The 22,859-nt window shown below is 34.0% G+C and overlaps 1 protein-coding gene across 1 annotated transcript in view; it reads right to left on the reverse strand.

Moving 5' to 3' along the window:
• The window catches only part of LOC105364099 (hormone receptor 4-like), a 28,129-nt gene extending 13,112 nt beyond the window's left edge, over positions 1 to 15,017 (reverse strand). The window contains exons 1-2 of the mRNA XM_011501961.1: positions 14,798 to 15,017; positions 11,905 to 11,986 (exon numbers count right to left, since the gene is read on the reverse strand). Coding sequence (XP_011500263.1) covers positions 11,905 to 11,986; positions 14,798 to 14,902 — 187 coding nt within the window. The 5' untranslated portion in view covers positions 14,903 to 15,017. The remainder of the gene's footprint in view (positions 1 to 11,904; positions 11,987 to 14,797) is intronic.
• Positions 15,018 to 22,859: the final 7,842 nt, after the last annotated feature.

Consider the following 22,859-nt stretch of genomic DNA (forward strand, 5'->3'; position numbering starts at 1 on the left):
GGTGGGGGGGGGGGGGGAAATCTGATTACATGGGTTTTAAAGAGCGAATATTTCGGTTGGGGAGTACGGGACGGGGGTGGCAGCCTGAATAATTTAAAGGGCTTTCGCAGCAAACTACCCGCCGATATTTATGAGCGACGCTCGCAGCTTTTCTCTTTAATTGGGATATGTACTCGTCCTTTTTTCGTAATTTTAAGAGGCTGGGCTTTCCGATACCGAATGCTCGGTGAATCCTTTGAGAATTACGGCTTGATTAAGCCGCAGCCTTTATCGAAGATTTTTTAAGTCGCGGAATTTCACTGAACCCGTCGCAAAGGAATCCAGCTGGATTTTTTTGCAAATTTTTCTAAAGGAATTTCCATCTATCGTGAGAGCTCCAACGCTCGAGCACTCTAACAAAGTCTTAGGGGTATTATTTGCCATGTTTGCCCGAGTCTATACAAATGTGATTCATCATTTTTAAGCTTCGATTGTCATTCCACATAACATTCACAATGCCATCATTGTAAAGCAAAAAATTTTTTCAGGGAAATACGAGAAAGTAACTACGAGAAACGAGGGTAACGCGTGGAAAGGATAAATTAGAGGCGAAGAATGAGGAGTCAGTCGTTAACCAACGAGATACAGACTAATAAAGGAACAATTGTGATCAGTGATCATTATATTAGTTAAATTGCATTATCAGATTACTATAAATAAATATTGATATCTCCTAGATTTTCTACATTTTTTACTAAATTATCAATTTCTAAATCCCCAAGGATAAGCTGCCATCCTGTCTATTCATTCGCCATCCGATCTTTCCATTCTTATAATTAAACTTGACAATCTTTTCCAATAATAATTAATAAAATTATATTGGACAATAAAATATCATAATATATTTCTATTGGATGTATTTTTTTAATTATGTGCATTATTGTTACTTAAATAATATATATAAAAATTAGTTAATCCTCGATATTGTAAGGTTGTTCTAATATTTTATCATCCACAAATGAAGCCAAAGATTTCTGATCGAGAATTTAATGCTCAAAATAATTTTTGGTTCTCCGATATCAAACTCATTATTTCAATGTATTAATATTCATCCTTATCCGTCAAGATTGAGGTATGCAAAGTATTTTGAAAAATAAATACTTTTTATAAATTTCCAAACCTTGGTCATTCATTTATCACTTAAAAATATCTTTAAACTCCCAAGTCCAAAGGCCAAAAGAGGTGTTAAAATTGGCACTTTGATATTTCGATAGACTAGAGCTTCTTCGCAAATCTTAAAATAGGCGTATTATCTATCTTGTTCTAGTAACGCCGAATTATGTAAGTCTACACAACACTTGCTTTGAGAAACTTTTATTTCAGCTTGGATAAAGAGATTTGATTTGGGAATTACAGTGGCAAACTTATGGATGTGTACATTTTTTATTGCATTAAAGCGATAAAGTGCAGACTGCTTTAACTTTAGTATCCTCGATGTCTCCCACTCTCGCTCCTCTCCCTTCTTACACTAACTTTACGCTTCCTCCACCTATGCTGGTAAGATTAATCCTCATCTCTTTGTCGTGCGTAAGTAGATGGATATGTATTTGTGCTTTGGTAAAGTACAAAAATATATGACAAGCAAAATGAAATTATTTGGAACTGTCGAAGATTGTGAGAGGTCACATTATTTTAACATACTGGCATATGTTTATGTATTTGATACTTTGAATCGCTGATTCCGAATCTGCAGCCAGCCCATGCCTTTCAATAAAATTGCTGTATTCGATCGACAACAAATGCATTTTACGGGAAAAAAAAATTTAATTTTACAATAATACTAACCTTGTAGTAGAATAATTATACAGAAGTTTAAAAAATATATTACGTTTGTATAATTACATTAAAATACAAATATTCGTACAATAATTGATGTATTAATTGGCCTTTTTTTTTTTTTTTTTTTTTTTTTTTTTTTTTTTTTTTTTTTTTTTTTTTTAAGAATTGTAATGAATCTACTAGTTTTATAATAATACGAAAAATCTAAAAAATATTTATATTAGTTGATAACATTTTAATTAATATATTTAAAAATTAATTGTTTCAATTATTTTATCCACCTTCATGCGTAATATCGATTGTGCAATTTACGTACAAACATGTATGCATAATCAAATATATTTTCATTAATGAAAATATTCTTTTATTATCAATTGGATATCAACTACCGTTTTGATTTTCAACATTTTACTCGAAACCAAACTCTTTTTACTACACTTAGAAGTTTTTTTTCATACACACATAATTGGCAAGTAGATAAAAATATTGAGTACCATTGTATTTATGATCGTTACATTGACAGAATTGCGTTCCATATGTTTAACAAATAATTAATTAATTGAAATAAACTAGATAATTTATTATACCTTTTTTATTTTGAACTAATCAATTAAAGTTAATAATTTAATGACTCATTAACAGCCAATGAAATATTATTGTGATAAATTTCCATCTTACAATAATAAATTAATGCATAGTCGAATCAATTACATGATATATCAAATCATAATGAAATGATTATAGTTAATTATTTAAGAGCATTACACGTTGTAAAATATTAAAAAATAAAAATGCATTCTACTAAATAAATATTCAGTAATTAACGTACACATATATATCCGGCCGACTTATGTGACGCTTTTCAATATGGTTGGTAGGTAGTACAATACTTTAATTTTAACTCACGATTTAATGATCTGGAGGCAGAATCGAACAGCAAACTCTTAGACATTAAAAGAAATAAAGAAAGAGAGAAAGACAGAGGAAGTATGCACACCAACTGTAGAGTTTTAAATAAAAATATTCGGACTATGGGTATTTTATTTCATATTTCTTTTACGCTCATAATGAATAAGAACCTCGTCCACTTGAAAATAATATGAAGCCACAAATAATACAATTGGAATAAAAATAAATATTATAGATTAAGAATTTTTAATGATTACGACAACAACAACAACAACAACGAAAATCACTTTGTTACGATAAGTTTTGAATACCATTTTACCTATAGACAAATAAAAAATTAAACTAATGAATAAAATTTACAATGAAGTATAAATATAATTAATGCATAGATTTATTTAAAAAGGCAATGATCTATTTATTTTGTCTTGTTTATTTCATCTTGTCATAGTATAATTAAAAAATTATTTCAAGTAAGTACTGAAAAATATAATTAATTTTTTCTTTTTGTATCAATTATTCTTCATCGCTAAAGGTTAAAACATTTTCTTGATTAAAATACAATAGCTAACGTAATTTTTTTTTTTTTTTTTTATTATGAAAGTCACAATGTAAAGGTGGTAAAATTTATAAAAATAAAAAAAAATAATAAAATTTATATATCATTGTTTCAATTGCTGAAACAATACATAAAAGCGATCGATAAGATTAAAATTATAAGTAGAAACGAGCAAGCTACGCGTAGAAAAGACATTTGCAATTGATCGAACAATTCATTCGGATAAGAAAAATATTTCATCCCTTTGATTTAAAACATAAGCGAGAGGAAGCTTTAATTTAATTTAGTTGCACTATCGCTAAAATTACAGCCATTACCCTCTCTTTCCTCCACTTCGCAAAGTATACGCGTACAATGGTGTTGTTTTTCAAACTTTTTATCTTACGACATAACAAATATCTTTACTAACACGCGAGAGAACAATATTCAGCGGCGATAATTAAGCAAAGGAGGCTAAAGTACTTTTTGAATAAATTTTAAAAATAGGTTGAGAAACGGTTGCACCGGGATATCGTGGTTCTTTACTGAAACGGGAAAGAAGCCTCTTACTATTCCGTTTCAATTTGTTATTCCACAGTTAGCCGTCCCGTGAACCGGAACTCGGAACACTCGTGCAAAAAAGATATTCAGCTGTCTCTCTCTCTCGTGGGCGGATGCTTGGGGTGGACGAATATAATAGCAAAAGCGAGAGTCTCCAAAGAAACTTCCCGTCCAAGCGCTAATCAAATTTAAACACCATTGATCGTACTTCACTCAAAATTCCATAAAATGGAACATTGGGGAATATTTAATGTATTACACCCCTTTAATACGCGGGGAGCCAACGGGGTTATTCCTGTATATTCCCTACTATCGTCTGCGACCCTAATCTCGAGCTCTCCGACTTGCTGTACCAACTTGATGGCATTACCATGGAAAAGTAATAGAGTATTATCGAATATCAAATCACTAATATGACTATTGTACGTAAAAAGTAATCTTTAACTTTGAATGCAACTTCGGTTTCAATGGCAAGTCGTTGATATTATTGCGACGGCTTTTCTTCAATCTTCCTTTGGTTTTCTCTTTTTCTAAAAACAGTTGGAATAAAGTTTGATGTATTTGAGGCGACGGAATTGAAGGAAAAACCGAGTAAAAAATTGTTAAATAAATATAAATTATTAACGATTGGATAAGCAATAATTTAAAGCTAGATGACGTAATAATCAATACAAATTAATAACTTTATTTTTTAACATATAATAAATTATGAGATGAGAAAGGATAACTATCTAACACGACCAAGGATAACTCTTACACCTATTGTTTTTAACAATTATTTATAAATGTCACTTTTGTTGCGATACGACGCACTAATACCATATTTGTAATAAACAATTTGTTTCTTTTTAATAGAAGAAAAATAAGAAGAAGAAGAAGAAGAAGAAACGTTTAATCCAGTGAAAATTTAATTTCAACATTCTCACCAACTATCATCGGTAAAGAACAAATACACAATAAGCTAAAGTAGGCGCTACTGTACGTTAAAATTATACTAATAAATAGCTCAGGTAAAGGAAAATACATATTTAGAGGTGCACGCTCGCAATTAAAATTTCATCATTTTAATACGTACAATATAGCACAGCTTATCGGACGTATTTACCTAGTTTGCTTAATGAAAAGTCAGGCTGGCTTAATGAAGTTAACTGCCGCGCGGTAACAAATATACATATAAATTATCAATATTTCTGTCTCAAAAGTCTTATCTCAATAAGTAGACTTTCTCTCTTTAAAAATATATTTGCCTTGGAATTACAATGTCCGTGCATGTGCTTCATTTACATAAGCTCTAAAGCAAAACATTTAATAAATTACAATATTTATCTATCTCTTCTCTATTGATTTTTTCTTTTATCTTACTATTATTACTGTTGTTGTTGTTGTTATTATTATTATTATTATTATTATTATTATTATTATTATTATTATTATTATTTCTTTTATTTATTTATTCGAAATTAAAGATGACGAGATGGGAAATGATAGTTTTGTCGACGCACTTTAAACGTAATAACGCCCAATGTAATTTTCAAATACCCTTCATTGAATATTTTCAGTTTATTCAGGGAACAGTGGCACAAAAAACGGCAATACTGCAAATAGCAGAAGTACGCATAAATATCCAATTAAATTAAATTTTCATACGTTATAATTATCGCGCATAATATTATTGCCCAAGAACCGCTACTTCCTTTCCTACAAATGCAGTATTTCGTGCTAATTAAAATAGCTCGAAGGTTCTCCATTTAAATCCCCATAATGAAATTGACATATAACCTATTGGGATTGCGAAAGGAGGAGAGTGGCACCGAAGAATCCTAACCGTCGACATTCCGCGCTTTCTTAGCTTAAAGCCAACAAGGATTTTCGAGCTTTAAGAGCAAGGGAGCAAACGCTGATTGCAAATTCGCAATTGACGTCCAGTGGATGTAAGGACGAGTGGCTGGAACGAGACGCGCAACGAGGAAATTGCGATCAGCCTCGGGCACGAGTATCAATACGAAGCAGCGCGTGCGCGTGCATAAATAAATAAAAGCCCCGAGCGCAAGATTAGAGCGCGAGTTTTAGAAATCATCGCCGGGCAAATACGTGCCGCGGGATTTTAATTCCCGCGGCGTAGCCAATAGAGCCGTGCTCCAGGCCCATTCAGGCCCGGACACGCGTACGTGACCTCGCGAAACGAGCGCCTATCTCGGCACGTACCTTGTTAAATTTCCCGACGTCAAAGTGCTCCCTATCTTCGCTCGGTGATTCGAGAATCAGCGTCCGCCACGACTCTATCCGCGATATATGCACGAGGTAAGAGCGACGAGGCTGTCCTCGTCATCGACCATCGCCGAGTCGCTCGAGCCCCGCTCTGGTGTTTAACTACGGAAATTGCGCCGAGCCGAGTCCTTAATGCAAAGATGCCGCGCGATTGTCGGGCCGAGGGTCGGGGGGACAGGAGCCACCGACGTTACCGAGAATTCTTCCATGTCCTTTTCCCTTTAAACTTTTTAATATCGACTCTAAAGGCCGGGCTTTGTTGCGTTTTATCTCCTCCCCCCCTCCCACTCCCCTCCCACCCTCCCTCACTTATCTACACAAGTACACGCAAACGCACACAATACAAACTAGTGCAATTGCACATCTGGATAGGCCTTACGTTTTAATCAAGGGAAACGTTACTTGGGGATTGAAGTGACAGAGACCTTCCGAGAGAGTCGAGGCTATTTTCTCAACCAACTCATGTTTTTTTATGTTTTTCGTTTTTTGCTTTTTGCCTTTTTCTTTTTGTTCTTTGGCTTGACGTTAGGTTTATCTTTGCGAGGACGTCGTCAACGTGCTGGGACTCGGTTTTCCGACATACAATATTCAAAGACGACAACGATTCGAGCGTCTAATACTTTAAACACTTTCAACTTTGTATAGTGCAAGTTTTAAAGCTCGGACTATTCATAAGTAATATTGAGCACGAGCATTATGCGTGCACGAGTATCTGCGTGTCTATGTGTAAGTTTGAATTGGCAACTCCGAGAAGTCCATATTAGCATGCAATGTAGTGCGTATTTGAACATTTTTTATCCGGACACACATACAAAGAGAGAGAGAGAGAGAGAGAGAGAGAGAGAGAGAGAGAGAGAGAATATATCTTCATCATATTACAAACGTCCAAAGGTGAATAACGTATTAACTGATATTCAAAAATTACTTAATAAAAATTTGCCTTCGAAATTATCATATTGCCTAACACATTCGCTTGATTTATTTTACTCATTAAAAAAAAAAAACAAAAAAAAAAACAACAACAATTATTTATAATTTATCAACGATTGAATTAGTATTATATGACAAAATATGTTGCAAGTAAGAAATTATATAAATAGAATCCTTTTCAAGAAAATGTATAACGAATCTCGAAAACTTCATATCCGCATTACGCGTGCATTTCTAACAAATCGTCATACATTTTTCAAGTTACTTCTTCATTTTACTTGGATTTATTTATGACCACATTAAAATAATATCGTAATATGTTTTTATATAATTTACAGACTTAGCCAAGATATTTTGACAACTTTTTACACAATTATACAAGACAGCTGATATTTCAATAATCATATTGAAAAATATGAATTCTATATCATATTCATACTCTTTCTTTATCTACACCACTATAGTAATTATTGCTTTTAGTTATAAAATTCAATTTGTTTTTAAATTTCGTATAGAAATATTGACCAATCGTAGATTATGAAAATAAAACCGTATGAATATTTTCAAAGTGTTTATCTTTCAATGCTGTAATCACTGATTTCAATTTACCAATAAAGTTCATTTCTATCAATAGTTTTATATTTATGTAGATAATAAGCACAAAATTTGGCTTTTTCGTTCAAGAATACTGATCAATGCATATTTGACGCAGTTTTTATTATAAACAAAACAAACAAGCAAAAAAAAACAAATAAACAAACAAACAAACAAACAAAAAAACAAAAAAAAATTGATTTACAAAATATGATTTCTAAACTATTTATCTAAGAATTTAATTTTTAATATTCATTCTAGTTGTTCTTGTCATACTCGTATCACTTTATTCACGGAAGAAAGTAACTTTAATACTTGCAAATACTTTTTTTATATTAGCAAAACAATACACTTCTTAAGAATGTTATTTTCTTTCAAATACAACAATAAGCATTGTAATTCTACAAAATTTAATTATTATAAATAAATAATTGAACATAATGCAGTAATTTTTCGTTTTGTTTTACGTTTGTTTTTAATTACATAAAACCAAACATGTGTGCGTGCGTGTGTAAACTTGAATAGGCAAATAATTTAAGTTATTATTATATTCGTAAATCTAATAAAATTTTATTATGATAATTACTCTATTACTATGTTAATTAAAATATCGAGTACTATTTTAACACAGTCTATTCGTTATTTATTTATATACTTATGACGAATATTATACAAGCAATTATGAAAATTGAAATTGCTTCAATGTATACTATAGTTAATAATTTCTCAGTTTTCGTTATTATTAATACAATTATTCAATATATTGAATGAATGGAAAAGATTTAAAACTCTCGAGCTATATGAAATTTATCTATAACATTAAGCCTTAAATATCTAATTAAATACTTAACTCTAATTTACATAGTCGACTGATTTCAAAATTCTTATGATTCTAAAATACTAAAATTTTATCGACATTTAGATAACGAATAAATCTAAAATTTTGGATGAAACAAGAAATTAAATAAGAATTATGTATGAATTTATTTGCTAGGCAAAAGTCGAAAAAATAGTATTAATGAATAATTCGTTTTCATTAAGTGCAGCTGACTCGTGTAGAGTAGTCACGCAACTTTTCTTTTACGCGATAATAAACATTTAGACACATACGACTAATACATATGGAGTATAATTATACATGGTCTAATCATTTGAATGAAAAAAAAAAAAAAAAAAAAATATTTCAGAATACAGAGTGAATTAATCTGAAATTAATAATAAAATAAAAATATAAAATGTAAATAATTTGTAGGAGAAAATGTAGGCTAAATAGTTGATATTTCTATTGAAAAACTGTTACAGATTTTTAAAGTAAACTTTTATTTAGTCCAGCATACTCTCGCTCCTTCCCCTCCCCTCCCCCTCCCGCCAACCCTCTCTCACTCGTTTCATATATATATATATATATATATATATATACGCGGGCGGGCGAGCGCGCACACATACTCATTTCTTGACGTATACAGCCACACGTATGAGTGAATATAACCACATACTCTCTTTTATCATGATATTCGAGACTGTTGTCTTGTCTATTTTCAGTATACATTTTATGTATTTTGCTCGAATGATTTCCAACGCAGAATATAACTCTTAACTCCAAATTTTTACTTTACACACGAGTATACTAAATAGAAATAATATACTGAATTAATACTGTCCCTACTATATTTCAAACATACATTGTACATTTCTTTATTCGCATGAATAAGCCAAGCCTATGTAGAATTTATTTGATCGTATTGCTCTTTACATTCGGTTTTAATTATTATTTTTAGGTTAACTAATAACTGGTTATTATAATGATTATAATTTCACTAAATCCTTGTAATGTTTAAATTTTATCTTTATATTGAATCGCGTGCAACTTGGTTTAGTTAATAAGGTAAAAGCATATTTTCAAATATACGAAATTAAAGTATAACTCTGATACAAAATTAATAATACTTGTTCTTAATAATTGTATTTCTCGTTTCTTTTTCTTTTATCCAATACAATCTTCACTTTGTGTATGTTATTTGTTATTTCGTTTCTTCTGTAAAATTCATTTTTATTATCACTGCAATTTCTATTACTTTGTGATTTGAAATATTTTATGTCTAGAATACCCTAGTGTTATATTTCAGTACATTTTATTACTTTTTCATTCTGTCACTTTCATATTACACATAGAAACCTTATCATCATCTTCCTTCATTCTGGCCGTAATTCTTCTTTTTTTCCTTTTTCCATTTCTTTTTTCTTTTTTATAATATATGATTTATGTAGACCATTCTTCACTTTATTTCATAAATTCTTTATAACTTATTTTCACTTTTCAATCATTCAATATACTTTTTCTTTTATAATATTACAATTCTACACCACAGTATCTTATTCTTAGTTTCAATATCCACATTCATTTTATTATTTTTTGTTAAACTTTATAAATTTCCTATTAGAGTTATATTATTGTTTTTTGTATTTTAATTTTATTTATCACACTAGGAAGTTTCTACTCTTAATATATCCTACATCATGTATATGATGCCTAACACCTTAAAATACTATATTGTGAAAACATAATAAATATTTATATTGTAATACATTAATCATTTTTTACACTTTTGCAAAGTTTTTTTTTGCCGTAATATTGATCGTATTTTTATTTTACCCCACTTGCCTAATGTAAACTGTACTGTTATTAAAATGTTAAAGGCCACTCCTTTTTTAATAAAAAGACATTTATTACTGATATTTTTAGGAATCATGTTTTAGGTGTCAAGAGATACTCAATTCATTTTTCAATTTATTTTTCTATTTAGTATTTGATAATATTTAATATTAATTCTAAAACATAATGCAAAGAAACTTTTTTATTTTTATTATCAGTTTCGATTTTCATTTACAAAATTTATTTTCCATATTCTGTATGAAACGAAAAAACCATTTACTTGATGTATCAAATAAATTCTATAAACAATATTTGCCTTTATTTTTTTTTTTTTTTTACTTTATAATAATTAAGAAAATTCTACAAGTTTAACTAGATAATAAGCCCTCAATATTTGAAATTTTATCATTTTAATTACACTATATAGTTTTTATAGTCTCTTCTGTTAAACATCTGTCTCTGTCATGAGTTAGTTAGTCATTTGCTATTCCGAAGTTCTTTTCAATTACATGTTTTTTTTTTTTTTTTTTTTTTTTTTTTAAATAATTTTATAATATTGTGTTTTCGCATTATATTCTTTATGAATTGTATTCATATTTATACTTTCTACAGTCTTATCCGTTTTTCATTTTACGTATTTCTCACCATTAATTTATTATCATAAAAAAATTATCATTTATTTATAAGATGCTAGTAATTACTTTTATTAATGTTAGTGTATCGTTAAAGTAATTTTACTTATCATATTATATTTCAAATGAACTTATAGTAAATTCTTGACCTTCAAATGCTATTTCATTGTTCGTAGTTTAGATTTTAATAGCATCTATGCATTTTATATCTCAGCATTATTATTATTATAATTATTATTATATGATAAACACGTGATCGATATATTATATTGTACCTCTCCTCTGAAAATTACAAGCACGTGAAAATAATATACTGTATATAGTACTGTATATACTGTATAGTATATAGTAAAATAGTATACTGTATATATTGTATATAGTAAAATATGTTTTTATATTTATTGCATACGTGTGTGTGTGCGCGCGCGCGCGCATACGGTAGGTTTATAAGAGTGCATTATGAAGCGATAAAGCAAGAAAGTAAACTGTAAAATTTTTTTGTTAAATTATGGAACCTCTTAAATATCACATTATGATATTATGAGAAAAATATTAGAATGATTGAAAAATAAAAAATATGTTGATTAAATCTCACTCACTTTTTAATTAAAATAATCATATTTTCACTGTATCTAATTTACGAGTATCATTATTTTTAAAAGCTAAGGAGAACATGTAATTTGATAGTAATTAGTACTTTATTGCATGGTTTATGAGATATTAATAGATTGAAAAAAAAAAAATAATAATAATAATAATTACTATATACGGATGGACTTTGAGTTTCGGATTAAACTTTATGATTTTCTTTTAATACGTTACGTGAATAATAAAACAATTTAAAAAGATGTTTCATTTGTACTTCATAGACGAAATTCAAACTATTACAAATTTGAATAATTAACATTTAACATTAATAATCTATGGTAATTATTAAAGAATGCGATTTTATAGTTAATAATAATAAGGAATTGTTAAAAATATATTGTTATTAATTATCTTACCAGTGGAGAGTTCATCGGTGATGTCACCACTATTTTTAAATTCGTCATCTGATTCGGTACCGGAATCATGATCATCATCCACCTGTAAAATTAAAAGCTTTCGTATCATAAAAATGACTTAATTATTATAAAAATTAATTTAAAGATAATTTAAGTATTACGTATTTTGAAGCATAGTTTAGTACTTGTTTAATGCAACTTGGAAATTTTTTTCTTTTTTTTTGTACAATGGCATTAATATACATTATCGAAATAATTTTTAGTTTGAAATTTGTAAAAAGCTATTAGCTTATGATAGATTTTATATTAATAAAAAACGCGTTGCTTTCAATTGTCTTTCATTCGGCATTCAATTGATAAATCAGTGCGTTAGTTTACGAATGCTTATACATGCATTTATGAAATTTTATATAAATAGAGCAGAAGTTGGTGTTATTATAAATATCAACAGAATATCATAATTTATAGACTAGTAAGTAACTAATAATAGTAATAACATAATGCAATGCCATATGTATTATTGTAATATTTGAAAGTACAGTGATATAATATGTTATTTGAATTGAACGGCATAAATAATATATACCTTTTTAGGAATATTTGAATAAAAATTCGAATAGATTTAATTTAAATGAAGATAATAAGTCTTAGCTTTTCTTAGTTACTTCCTTAACATAAAATTTTGTAAAAATTCTTATCAATTCTTATCAATTCGAACTTTAAATAGGTCATACATAGTATGATAGTACAACATATTTTATTTTTTTATTGTTACACGTGCAAAATATTTTCATTATCAATGTCTGGAAAAAAATCTTATAATCATATATATATATATATATATATATATATATATATATATAAAATAAATAAATAAATAAATAAATAAAATAATAACATGTTTATGCTTTACTTCCGTATATTTACTATATAAACTAGATATTTCTATCCGTTGAATTATTAAATATAACTCGAAGGTAATTATTCATATTAATTCCCTTTAAACAGCTTTCAAATATTAATTAAATGGTAATTTATGTTATACTAAAACAGCGAGATAATTTTTTCTTATATATATATATATATATATATATATATTGGCACTAGTTAAATATTAAATATTTAAATTTTATTAACTGATCCGAAACAGCGCGAAAGAATTTTTGTGAACAATTTTATTACAAGATGCAGAATTGGAATGTAGCTATTATATTTTGTTCATAAGTAAATTTCATTGACAATATTGGAGTGTAAGTGGTAGGACACTTTTCACTATAATTCAATTAGCATAAAATACCTCTCCCCCTACCTACTTATTAACGTTATCTTCTATAAAAATAATGTAATTATTTTTATCTTTGACCAACGTCTCGGATTATTTTTATGCTTTCTATCTATAGCACAACACAGACAATAAATAATTTGTTATAAAATTGTTTATAAAATCTCCAGTTTAAACATTACAATCAATTTTGTTTTATTTTTTTTCGTTTCGAATAGGATGATTTTTCATTTAGTAATAGGAGAGTCTTCATCTTTAAAAAAAGACGATAAGGCTAATTGTAGTACTTTAATTAAAATCTTTAATTACTATATTCTTAATGTTTTAAACCCTGATGCACTGCTTTTAATGTTGAATGTTCTTTAAAATATGAGCTCGAGGCTCGAGAATATTATATATTTTTCTCTTTTATGCATATCGTATTAAATAATCGTTATCTATACGTTACTCATCATACAGATGTAATAATGTCTTTGCAATTTTATCGAAAATAAACACAAATTACATCATTTAAAAAAATATTAAAATCGTAAAACTTTTCATTATAATCTCTTGCTTTAGAATCATTGGTATTATATCGTATTATTGGTATATATCGCATTATTAATATCGACGAGAGAAATCGACTATCGTAGTACTGATTAATCGCCTAATTATATAGAATTAAAGAAGCAATAGGTGAGTATTAACCGTCTATTAAATGTTTGTACGGCATACAGAAAGTAACAGAATTGCAAAAAGCTTTTCTTTTATGAAATACGTAAGAATATATTTAAATCGTTATCGCTTAAATATTTATTGAATAACGGTAGTTATTGATGGCCGTAAATGATTGGCCGTAATGAAAATTCAGGAGCATACTGATCTAGCGCCGTGTAAATGATATTTGCAATATTTATTTGTAAATATTGTAAGAAATTATATTTCAATTATTTACTACCTTTTCGAGCGATCGTTCAATTAATTGCAAACCGTCGTAAGAGCGAAGAAAGCTTTTCGCTTATAAATAAATGCAACAATCCCTAACATGAAGATAAAAGGATAAAAGGATCAAGCAAGCAAGCCTCAATGTTTAATGTTATATATCAATTATCTCATAATTCTGGATTATTTGTTATTATTAATATTCGGCTAATTTCTTTACTTTCTAAAAATTGATTAAAAGGGCATTTATTAATAACGAATGCTTGCACCGAGAATGGTGAAAAGTGCTCGGACTGGCAGATTTGTTGTAGCGTATGCTGTAGCAGTAAATGGGTCGGTGAGAATGAATGATTCGGACAGAGCGGAGCCGGTAATTGGCGTCTACGATTACGTAAGTATGGAAATAAATAGTGCTCGTTATGGAATGGGGACGCTTCGGACGTATTATGAGGCTGTGCACAGTGAGCATAGAAAGTAGCGGAGCAACGGAGCGCGCGAACTCGCGGGAGCGACGGGAAACGAAAATCCAGAGGGCCGAGAAAGGAGGAATTGAGTAGCGAGGGACGAGGATATCGGATAGAAGAGAGCGAGCGACGTATTCGGCTTCTGCCAGTCCTTGGGAACGAAAGAAAGCGCCGCGTCACGCTCTTCGCCGTCGGCGGCTTAGCAACCGCTTAGCTGACCTACCTTTTCCTGGTTGGGGTCCTCGTTCAGCGAGTGGCTCCTGAGCTTGTGGGTGAGGAACTTGAGCATGGTGCCGTCGAAGGGCGCGGCCGTAGGCTCCTCGGCCATCTCTTCTCAGAGCGGCTCCTGCAACGGTGCTTCGGACGCCGCCTCCTGGCTCCTCGCCGATTAGCATGACTCCGTAATGCTCACATCCTCCGGGCCTCGGTGCCTCGGAACGAGGATGCGGCCTACGAGGACGCGGGCACTCACTCGACCCTCCCTCCCTCTGACGCCGCCGCTGCTCCCTCCCTCGTCGTTTGTCCCCCTCACTCTCTCTCTCTCTCTCTCTCTCTCTCTCTATCTTCCTCTCTCTGTGTGCCTCTTCTCTCTTGTCTCGCGACTCTTTGCCCTCTGCTTTCTGTTTTCTGCTCTTCTCAGCGGCAGCTCCTCTGCATCATCCTGGCTGGCGCTCTACGGGCACATTCTGAAAGCCAACGAGAGCTGTTAAGCCACGGAACCGGAGAACAGCGAGAGACGCTCGCACGTGCGCGAGGCCAATAGGCTCGGGGCAAAAAGAATGCCAAGACCCGGTCGCGCCGCTTTGTTTTCGTTTATTCCTCCGCACGCTTTCCGCTCAACCTTTTTCAAAACTGCTTATTACCACCACCACCCCGTTCCTCACTCTAGACTCCAGCTCATACCACTTTCACTCGCTTGACCTCTACACGCGTTTATTCGTACTCTCCCGACTCTTTCTCCCGCACGCCCCTTCCCCCTTCATCCTTTTAATGCCGACGAACGAAACCCACCCCTCCAAAAGGATAGAAAACAAAACCCTCCTATCTTCGGATCTCCAGCGAGAAAATCTTGACCAACCGGACAAAGCACAATAAGCGGAGATGGTACCGATGAAGAAGAAGAAGAAGAAGAAGATGTGAAAGAAGAAGAAGATGAAGATGAAGATGAAGATGAAGATGAAGATGAAGATGAAGATGAAGAAGAAGATACTGATGATGATGATGATGATGATGATGATGATGAAGAAAGGGGAAAAAGAAGATCGAGAAGAAGAAAGGGGAAGAAGAAGATGAAGAAGAAGAAAGGGGGAAAAAAAAGATGAAGATGATGAAGAAGGGAAAGAGGAAGGGAAAGTGGAAGAGTAGGAAGAGGTGATCGCAGAAGAAAAAGAAGCCGGGAAAGGGAAAGGAAGCAAAGTACGCTTTCGTTAAGTGGCCGTACGATCAACTTCGACCCTCCCCTTCTCCGTTCACTCTCTTACTTTTCGTCGCCAATATGTGAGAGATTCTTTGGCTCGCCCTCGTCTTCGTCGTCGGCGAGTGCCATCGGCGTTACTACGGCGACTCTTCCGCGACAAGCGGCCGCACGCGAACTGTGCGACGCCTCGCGATCACGCGTCGCTGCCCCATCGTCGTCTACCTGTGAGCGAGAGAAAAGAGAGGTAGGAGGTTTAGAAGGAGTAGGAGAAGTAGGAGATGGAGAAGGAGGAGGAGATGGAGGAAGAAGAGATATGACATACTCGCCCCTCCCCCTTCTTCACCGACGCTATCTCTCTCTTTCTCATTCTTTTAGGGATCCAACCGGATCTCGGCTCAACGCTGCGGTCTCACAGTGCCGGCCTGCGAAAATTTTAAGATAGATCAAGCGAGATAGAGAGAGGGATTTAACAACGCCACGACATTAATGAAGAAAGATAAGGGTAAAGAATGGGTAATAGGGAAGTCAGAGAACTGAGCTATTGGAAATGAGAAAGAATGGTGGTACGTGAAAGAGAAAGGGATAGAGAAAAGCTAACGAAATGGAACGAGGATAAAGAGAAAGAGATAGAGAGAGAGAGAGAGAGAGAGAGAGAGAGAATGTAGTAACTAAAAGACAAAGAAGGAGAGAATGAAAAAGTATGAAAGAAATCAACAGGAAAAAATGAAAGAATTATAGAAAGGGGCAGAGAAAGAGAGACAGAATGTGAGAAGAATGAGTCCATGTACCATTCATCTAATAGCTTTAAATCGTTTTGGCCACGTTATACCTCTTCCATGTAGCTATCACTCCTCGCACATTTCTCTCTCTCTCTCTCTATCTATCTATCTATCTATCTATCTATTTCTATCTCGCCATCTCTATCCCGTTCGTTTTATCGTTCATTGAGGGCAATAATAATAGCAGCGCAATAATTAATAAGCGCAATGAGCATCATCATCCTTTACCCACCAGCTAAACAAAGACTATTTCATAGGAACACCGAGAGTCAAACATTATATCATCGTGTTTGCCCATATTGGAAAGACACAGACATTGAATGTAAAAATCGTTTATACCTCATTATTATGAAAATAATAATTACTTTTCTTAAATCAACGGTATTTTAAATTACAGCTTAAGAAAAAAATAAAAAAATGTATTTGGTAATGTAATGAACAGAGCATTTCATTTTCAAATACCCAATGTATAAAATATACTGAAATGGTTGAGCAAATGAATAAAGAAGAAAGAAAATATCTTTCAAGTGATTTAAAAGTGAGTTGTGTGGAGCTCGCGCTCAACGGCCCTTGTGTGCGAGTGCATCCGACGCCTCCGTCGCGTTTTTTTCGCAAAGATACTCTCTCTCTCTCTCTCTCTCTCTCTCTGGGGCCCGTTCCTTTCTACTTAGCGAGGAGTAGCCGCCAGCGAATGAACGTGTGGGTTATCTGCGGCGTAGGACAAACCTATTTCCCCTCCGCCGCTTCTTTCTAACCGCTCCTCCCGCCCCGACAACCAGCATAGCTCGTTTTCTGTTTCTCTAAGCCTACACTCCCTCTCTTCCCAGCTAGTTTACAAGCGTACACTTCCCCGCTGAAAACGGTGGCATGTGGGTGTCTACAGTTGAATGAAAAAGGGACGGGGAAATTGTAACAAATAGCTCGTTACGATGGACTCTGACATTCTCTTTCGATTCTTTTAAGGTACGGCAGATGTGTAGCCAACCGCTTGTAACAGTGTATTGTCAGTCTGAATTTCCAAGTCAAAGGAAGAGGGAGGAGAGAGATAGTGAAAGAGCCGAAGAGCAAAGTTTTCAGCCGATCTTTCGCTTCTGTCGGTAGAAAACCCTCAACGCGGAATTGCCTCGTGATTTGTTTGAAGAAAATAAAAAAAAAACAAAAAATAAAAAAAATAAAACATAAAAAAAAAAAGAGAAAAAAAGAAGAAGAAATATAAAGTGAACTGGACGATCTTTTTGAGAAAAGGAGTTGTTAAAAATGAAAGCTCCATTCTTAGATTTTTACGTAAAGAATACCCTTAATAACGAGAAATTAAATTTAATGCAATTTTGATCTCGAATAATAAGCACTGAATATGTTTTCATTCATGTTTAAAGAATTTATGCCCAAGGAATAAACAAGAAATGAATATTTCCTTTACGAGCTACATATATTTATTCATTCGTATATTTATAAAGTATTTTAAATCTACACGCCGGATAACCTAAGCTCAATATTTGTAGAATTTGTATGTCAAAGAGAAATTTGAGTGCGAAAAAAAATCAAAAAAAAAAAAACTCGAATGAAAGAAGACGATCATAAATGATATAGCGAACTTCATTCCTCGAAATGTATACTTTACAGAAACGTGCGTGTGCGTGTGTGTGTGTGTACTACAGAAAAAATAAATGAAAATAATCAAAAAAAAAAAAAAAAAAAAAAAAAAAAAAAAAAAAAAAAAAAAAAAAAAAAAAAAAAAAAAAAAAAAATAATAATAATAATAATAAAAAAAATAAAAAAGAAAGAAGAAAAGACCTTTTTCGAAGAAAGAACCGAAGGCGGTGCACATGCACTTTTTAATACCCCAACGCCGACTTATACCTACGATCCATCCAGCCTCACCGACAGCTCGTATTCCTTCTTTTTTCATGCACTGCACTCCGGGTATTGAATAGCGCGCTTCTCTGATGTATTCCTTCTCTCTCTCTCTCTCTCTCTCTCTCTCTCTCTCTCTCTCGCTCGCTCGCTCGCTCGCTCGTTTTAAAGGAGATTTACGACGAATGTTTGGCAAAAGAATTTATTCAATAGCACTTCACTTTTACACTGTGAAAAATCACAATATTCCAATAATTATCTTTTGTGTTTTTAGCACATCATCATAGGGTGATCACTAGTAAAGAATTGAAAATAAAAAATATCCTTTGGTAATTTAAATTCAATTCCATCGGCCTTCCTCGTCCTTAATTACAATAAGCACAAAGCAACTACAAGTAAAATAATATTCTTAATCCCACTTGACCTTATTCTTCGAAAAGACAATAAAATCTTATTGAATAATCATTATGTTTTCAGTATGCATAAAGATTTTAGGTAACTGTAAAACGCAGTATTTATACAACTTTTGTTGTTTTTATCGCAAAAACAAATAAGCAAGTAAATTTAGTCGACCAAATGTAATCGTCACTTTTTGCTCAAACGCTTCCTTCAAAATACGTAGGTATTGTTAATAATTGTAAATAACATTTATAAATGTATTATTTTCAATTTTTTTTTTTTTTTTTTTTAAATAAATTTAAAAATTTACAAAGCATCGGTCGTACCTTTAAAATTTAATTTCTACAAAATTGTAATAATGATTTTAAAATTATATTAGTGTAACTATACTTTTATGTGTGTGTGTGTGTGTGCGCGCGCGTGCGCGCGCGTGTGTGTATAAACATTATTACCGTTATCGAATATTTCAAAAATAGATGCAGACATGAAAATATTGATTATTTCAATGAGCTAGCTATGTTTGATAAAATTCATGGTGTTTTATTTAGTATGTGCTTAAATAAAACAACACTGAAACTTGTATATCCTTCGACGAAGAAAAGTTAATAAAACTGCACTTTCAACAATTTATAAAATACTACATCAGTGCAATACAATCGTAATCCTTCTCAAATGCGAATTATTTAATAACACGGGGCCGGTCGTGCAGATCGCGCCGAAAAGCGAATAAACTAAACGATAAGCGTAGGGACAGTCAGACCTGGGGGAGAAAAAATTGCTTGGCCCTCCTAATCAATGAAAAACGCCACGCTCCGACAAAACTTTATAGCTCTCAGTCATTGCAGTAGCAGCAGCAGCAGCAACAGCAACGGCAACAGCAGCAGCAGCAGCAGCACCAACAGCAGCAGCACCAGCACCAGCCGTACCAGCAGCATCTCAAGGTCTCCAGTGCCGCAGAAGTTGGAGTAGGAGTCTGCGGAGGGAAAGGGGAAGAAAAAAAAGGACAAACCCTTTCCCCTCCACGTAAACACAGATGGGCACGCACACCCGCGCTCGCACACAAACAGGCGCGGGCGCACACAGAAAGGACCAGCTCGTGTATGCGCCGTAGTGAGAAATTTCTGGAGGGTGGAGATTTCGGGAGCGCACGTACCGAGCGACCCTCTGCCATTGATCCGATAAGGGAGCGAAACGGCTGAAGAGAGAGAGGGGGGGGGGGGATATCGGTTGACTGGTGACTTACACGAGGAAAAGTTTTACTATATTACTACTACCATGGCTACTAATACTACTACCATGGCTACTACTGCTACTACTACGAATTTTACTACGAATACTTATATACGCATAAGTCTTATACGTTAGGGTGCTGTTGCGCTTGCAGGCATTCTTGTGAATGGGTGCTTAAATGGCTGACTCGCCCCATATGCCCAATGGGTCGCGATTTTTATTCTTATCAAATCATCAGGCGTCGGTTATAATCTGCAATGGTTTACATATCGCGCGAGAAACGCAGCCCAATTAGTGATTGCCGAGTCTTCGTTAGGTTGGAAAATTTTAATGCAACTTACTCGTTATGTCTTGGCAGTTGTAAACTGTAGTACGCGAGGATAAACTTTTTTTTCATTATTATATCATTTCTCGATATGAGTCACTAATGTGTAACTGCGCGGAAGAAACGAAAGCTACTTATATCAATCGTTATTGTTTAATGGAAAAGGATGCGCGACATCTACTCTGATCCGACTCTCTCTCTCTCTCTCTCTCTCTCTCTCTCTCTCTCTCTCTCGCTTTCTCTCTGTCATACGCAGGCATGCACACACACACTGATACACACACGCGAGCGCGTGCGCACACACACGCACACGCGCGCGCGCGCGTGTATCCCGAGCGTCTTATTAGGGAATGCCATTTCGCCCAAGAGACGCTACGAATTAAATTGCTTGCAAGCTTTTGTCACTTTATTATTCGATAGAGCGTTTCTATTTTTTTTTTCTTCTTAACTCACTGTTAAATCAATAAGACTTCTTTATAACATTTGAGTTTTGTCAAATAGCTATAAGAGCAAAAAAGGGTTACACTGGTCGGTCATTACGAAAGAATGATAAATAATGAATGAGCGCGATTTTAATGGAAAAGAGGGAGAGAAGGAGGGAGCACTCGGTAATGCGTTTGTCCTCATGCGAAAATATCATGTATTTCATACCGTTTTTATGACCCAATGTACGATAATTATTTTAATAGTTTAGTATTCGATGTTACGTTTTCACTTTTCGACTCAGAAGCGTCGCTTTAAATTATGGATTTTAACTTTAATGGAGATATACTCGTCGCATTCGGGAAATATTTTGCACAAGGACCCATTTGCTCGCGATAAATTATAAATAATCATTGTCGTATATTTTTATAGTTAAAGTCAAAAGTAGGTTGCCAAGCAGCAAAGACTTTAATGTGACATTAAGATGAGATGATACTCGCGATCGTACCAAGAGAGATTACACGAACTTGAATACAACTTTGAAGAAATCACATTCACGAGAAATGATGACGAAAGATCGTTACGTATGGGACAGAATTTCTCTAGTAAAGTTGCCGTACGTACCTACTGCAGAGAAATTTTCTTATCTTTGACACTGAGAGGAGATTTAATAATTGTATTAGGACATACTCTCTGCACTCTCTCTCTCACTCTCTTTTACTACCTCGTCCCCGTTCATCTCCCTTCGTTGCCCTTCGCCACCTATCGCCACCGCCACCACCACCACCACTACCTCCACCTTCACTGCCACCTCGCTCTGTGTTTCTCTCTCTCACTCTCTCCCTCTCTCTCTCTCTCTCTCTCTCTCTCTCTCTATTCCTATGTCTCTCGTCGGCGCCTTTACAAAAATGTTATCATCTAAATCACAGCGGGCATCGTTAAAGAACGATGATCGGTAACTTTCACTGCCTTTAATGAATTTTTTTTTTTGTTTATCTGCACACTCGTCGATCTAACCACCGCTTCCAAGATCATAAACGAAAATGATCATGAGTGCACGCGCTTTAAGACTACAAGTAAACGAGAAACGAGTCTAAGTATAAACGTACGTAAGTGAGAGAGAAAGAGAGCGCGAACGAACGAGCGTGAGCGGGCAGGAGGCAGGGGCTGGAAAGTGGAATGAGGAGGAAGGAAAGGGGCTACAGGGGGAGTGGAAAGAAGGAGGAGGAAGAAAAAGAGGCGAAAAGAAAATTCGAAGCTATAGAAACGCGAGAGTGTGGGAAAGCGATACATACACTGAGAATTTAATGATAAACGGATTTATATCGAGCGGGGGCGAAATGGAACGTCACCATTAAGTGCACGAAATACCTCGAATCTCGCGATGATGGCCTCCACGTAGATACGCGTACCGCTGTTGTACTCGTCTCGTAATGGTTCAGTCTCTTCCCGTGTACTCGCGGCGCGGACCTCGGGCTCTAATGGCGCAGCTCGACGAAACGCGCGTCCCCGGCTCGCTCTGGCTCCCTCTCTATCTCGCTCTCCCGCTCTCTCACTCCCTCGGTCCTTCGGTGCGGGCTTTTCGCCTATTACGCAAACTCGATGGAGGTCAGCGCCACGAGCGGCGTGTCCCGGAACTATGCGCGCGTGCACCTTCTTTCCTTCCCCTTCGACGTACTACGGCTCCTGCCCACGTGTTTTAATACGATGGAGAAACTCACACGCGCGCGCGCGCCCCTCCATTCTCCCTTTATGCAGAGTGCATCATCGATTACCATTCTGCTGGCTTGCACTATGGGAATTCGGGGAACTGGTGGGATTGGCTTTTAGATAAGTATCGCTTGTACTTGCAGGATTC

Source organism: Ceratosolen solmsi, unplaced genomic scaffold, assembly GCF_000503995.2.
Source record: "Ceratosolen solmsi marchali unplaced genomic scaffold, CerSol_1.0 scaffold23, whole genome shotgun sequence".
Taxonomy (NCBI): Eukaryota; Metazoa; Arthropoda; class Insecta; order Hymenoptera; family Agaonidae; genus Ceratosolen; species Ceratosolen solmsi.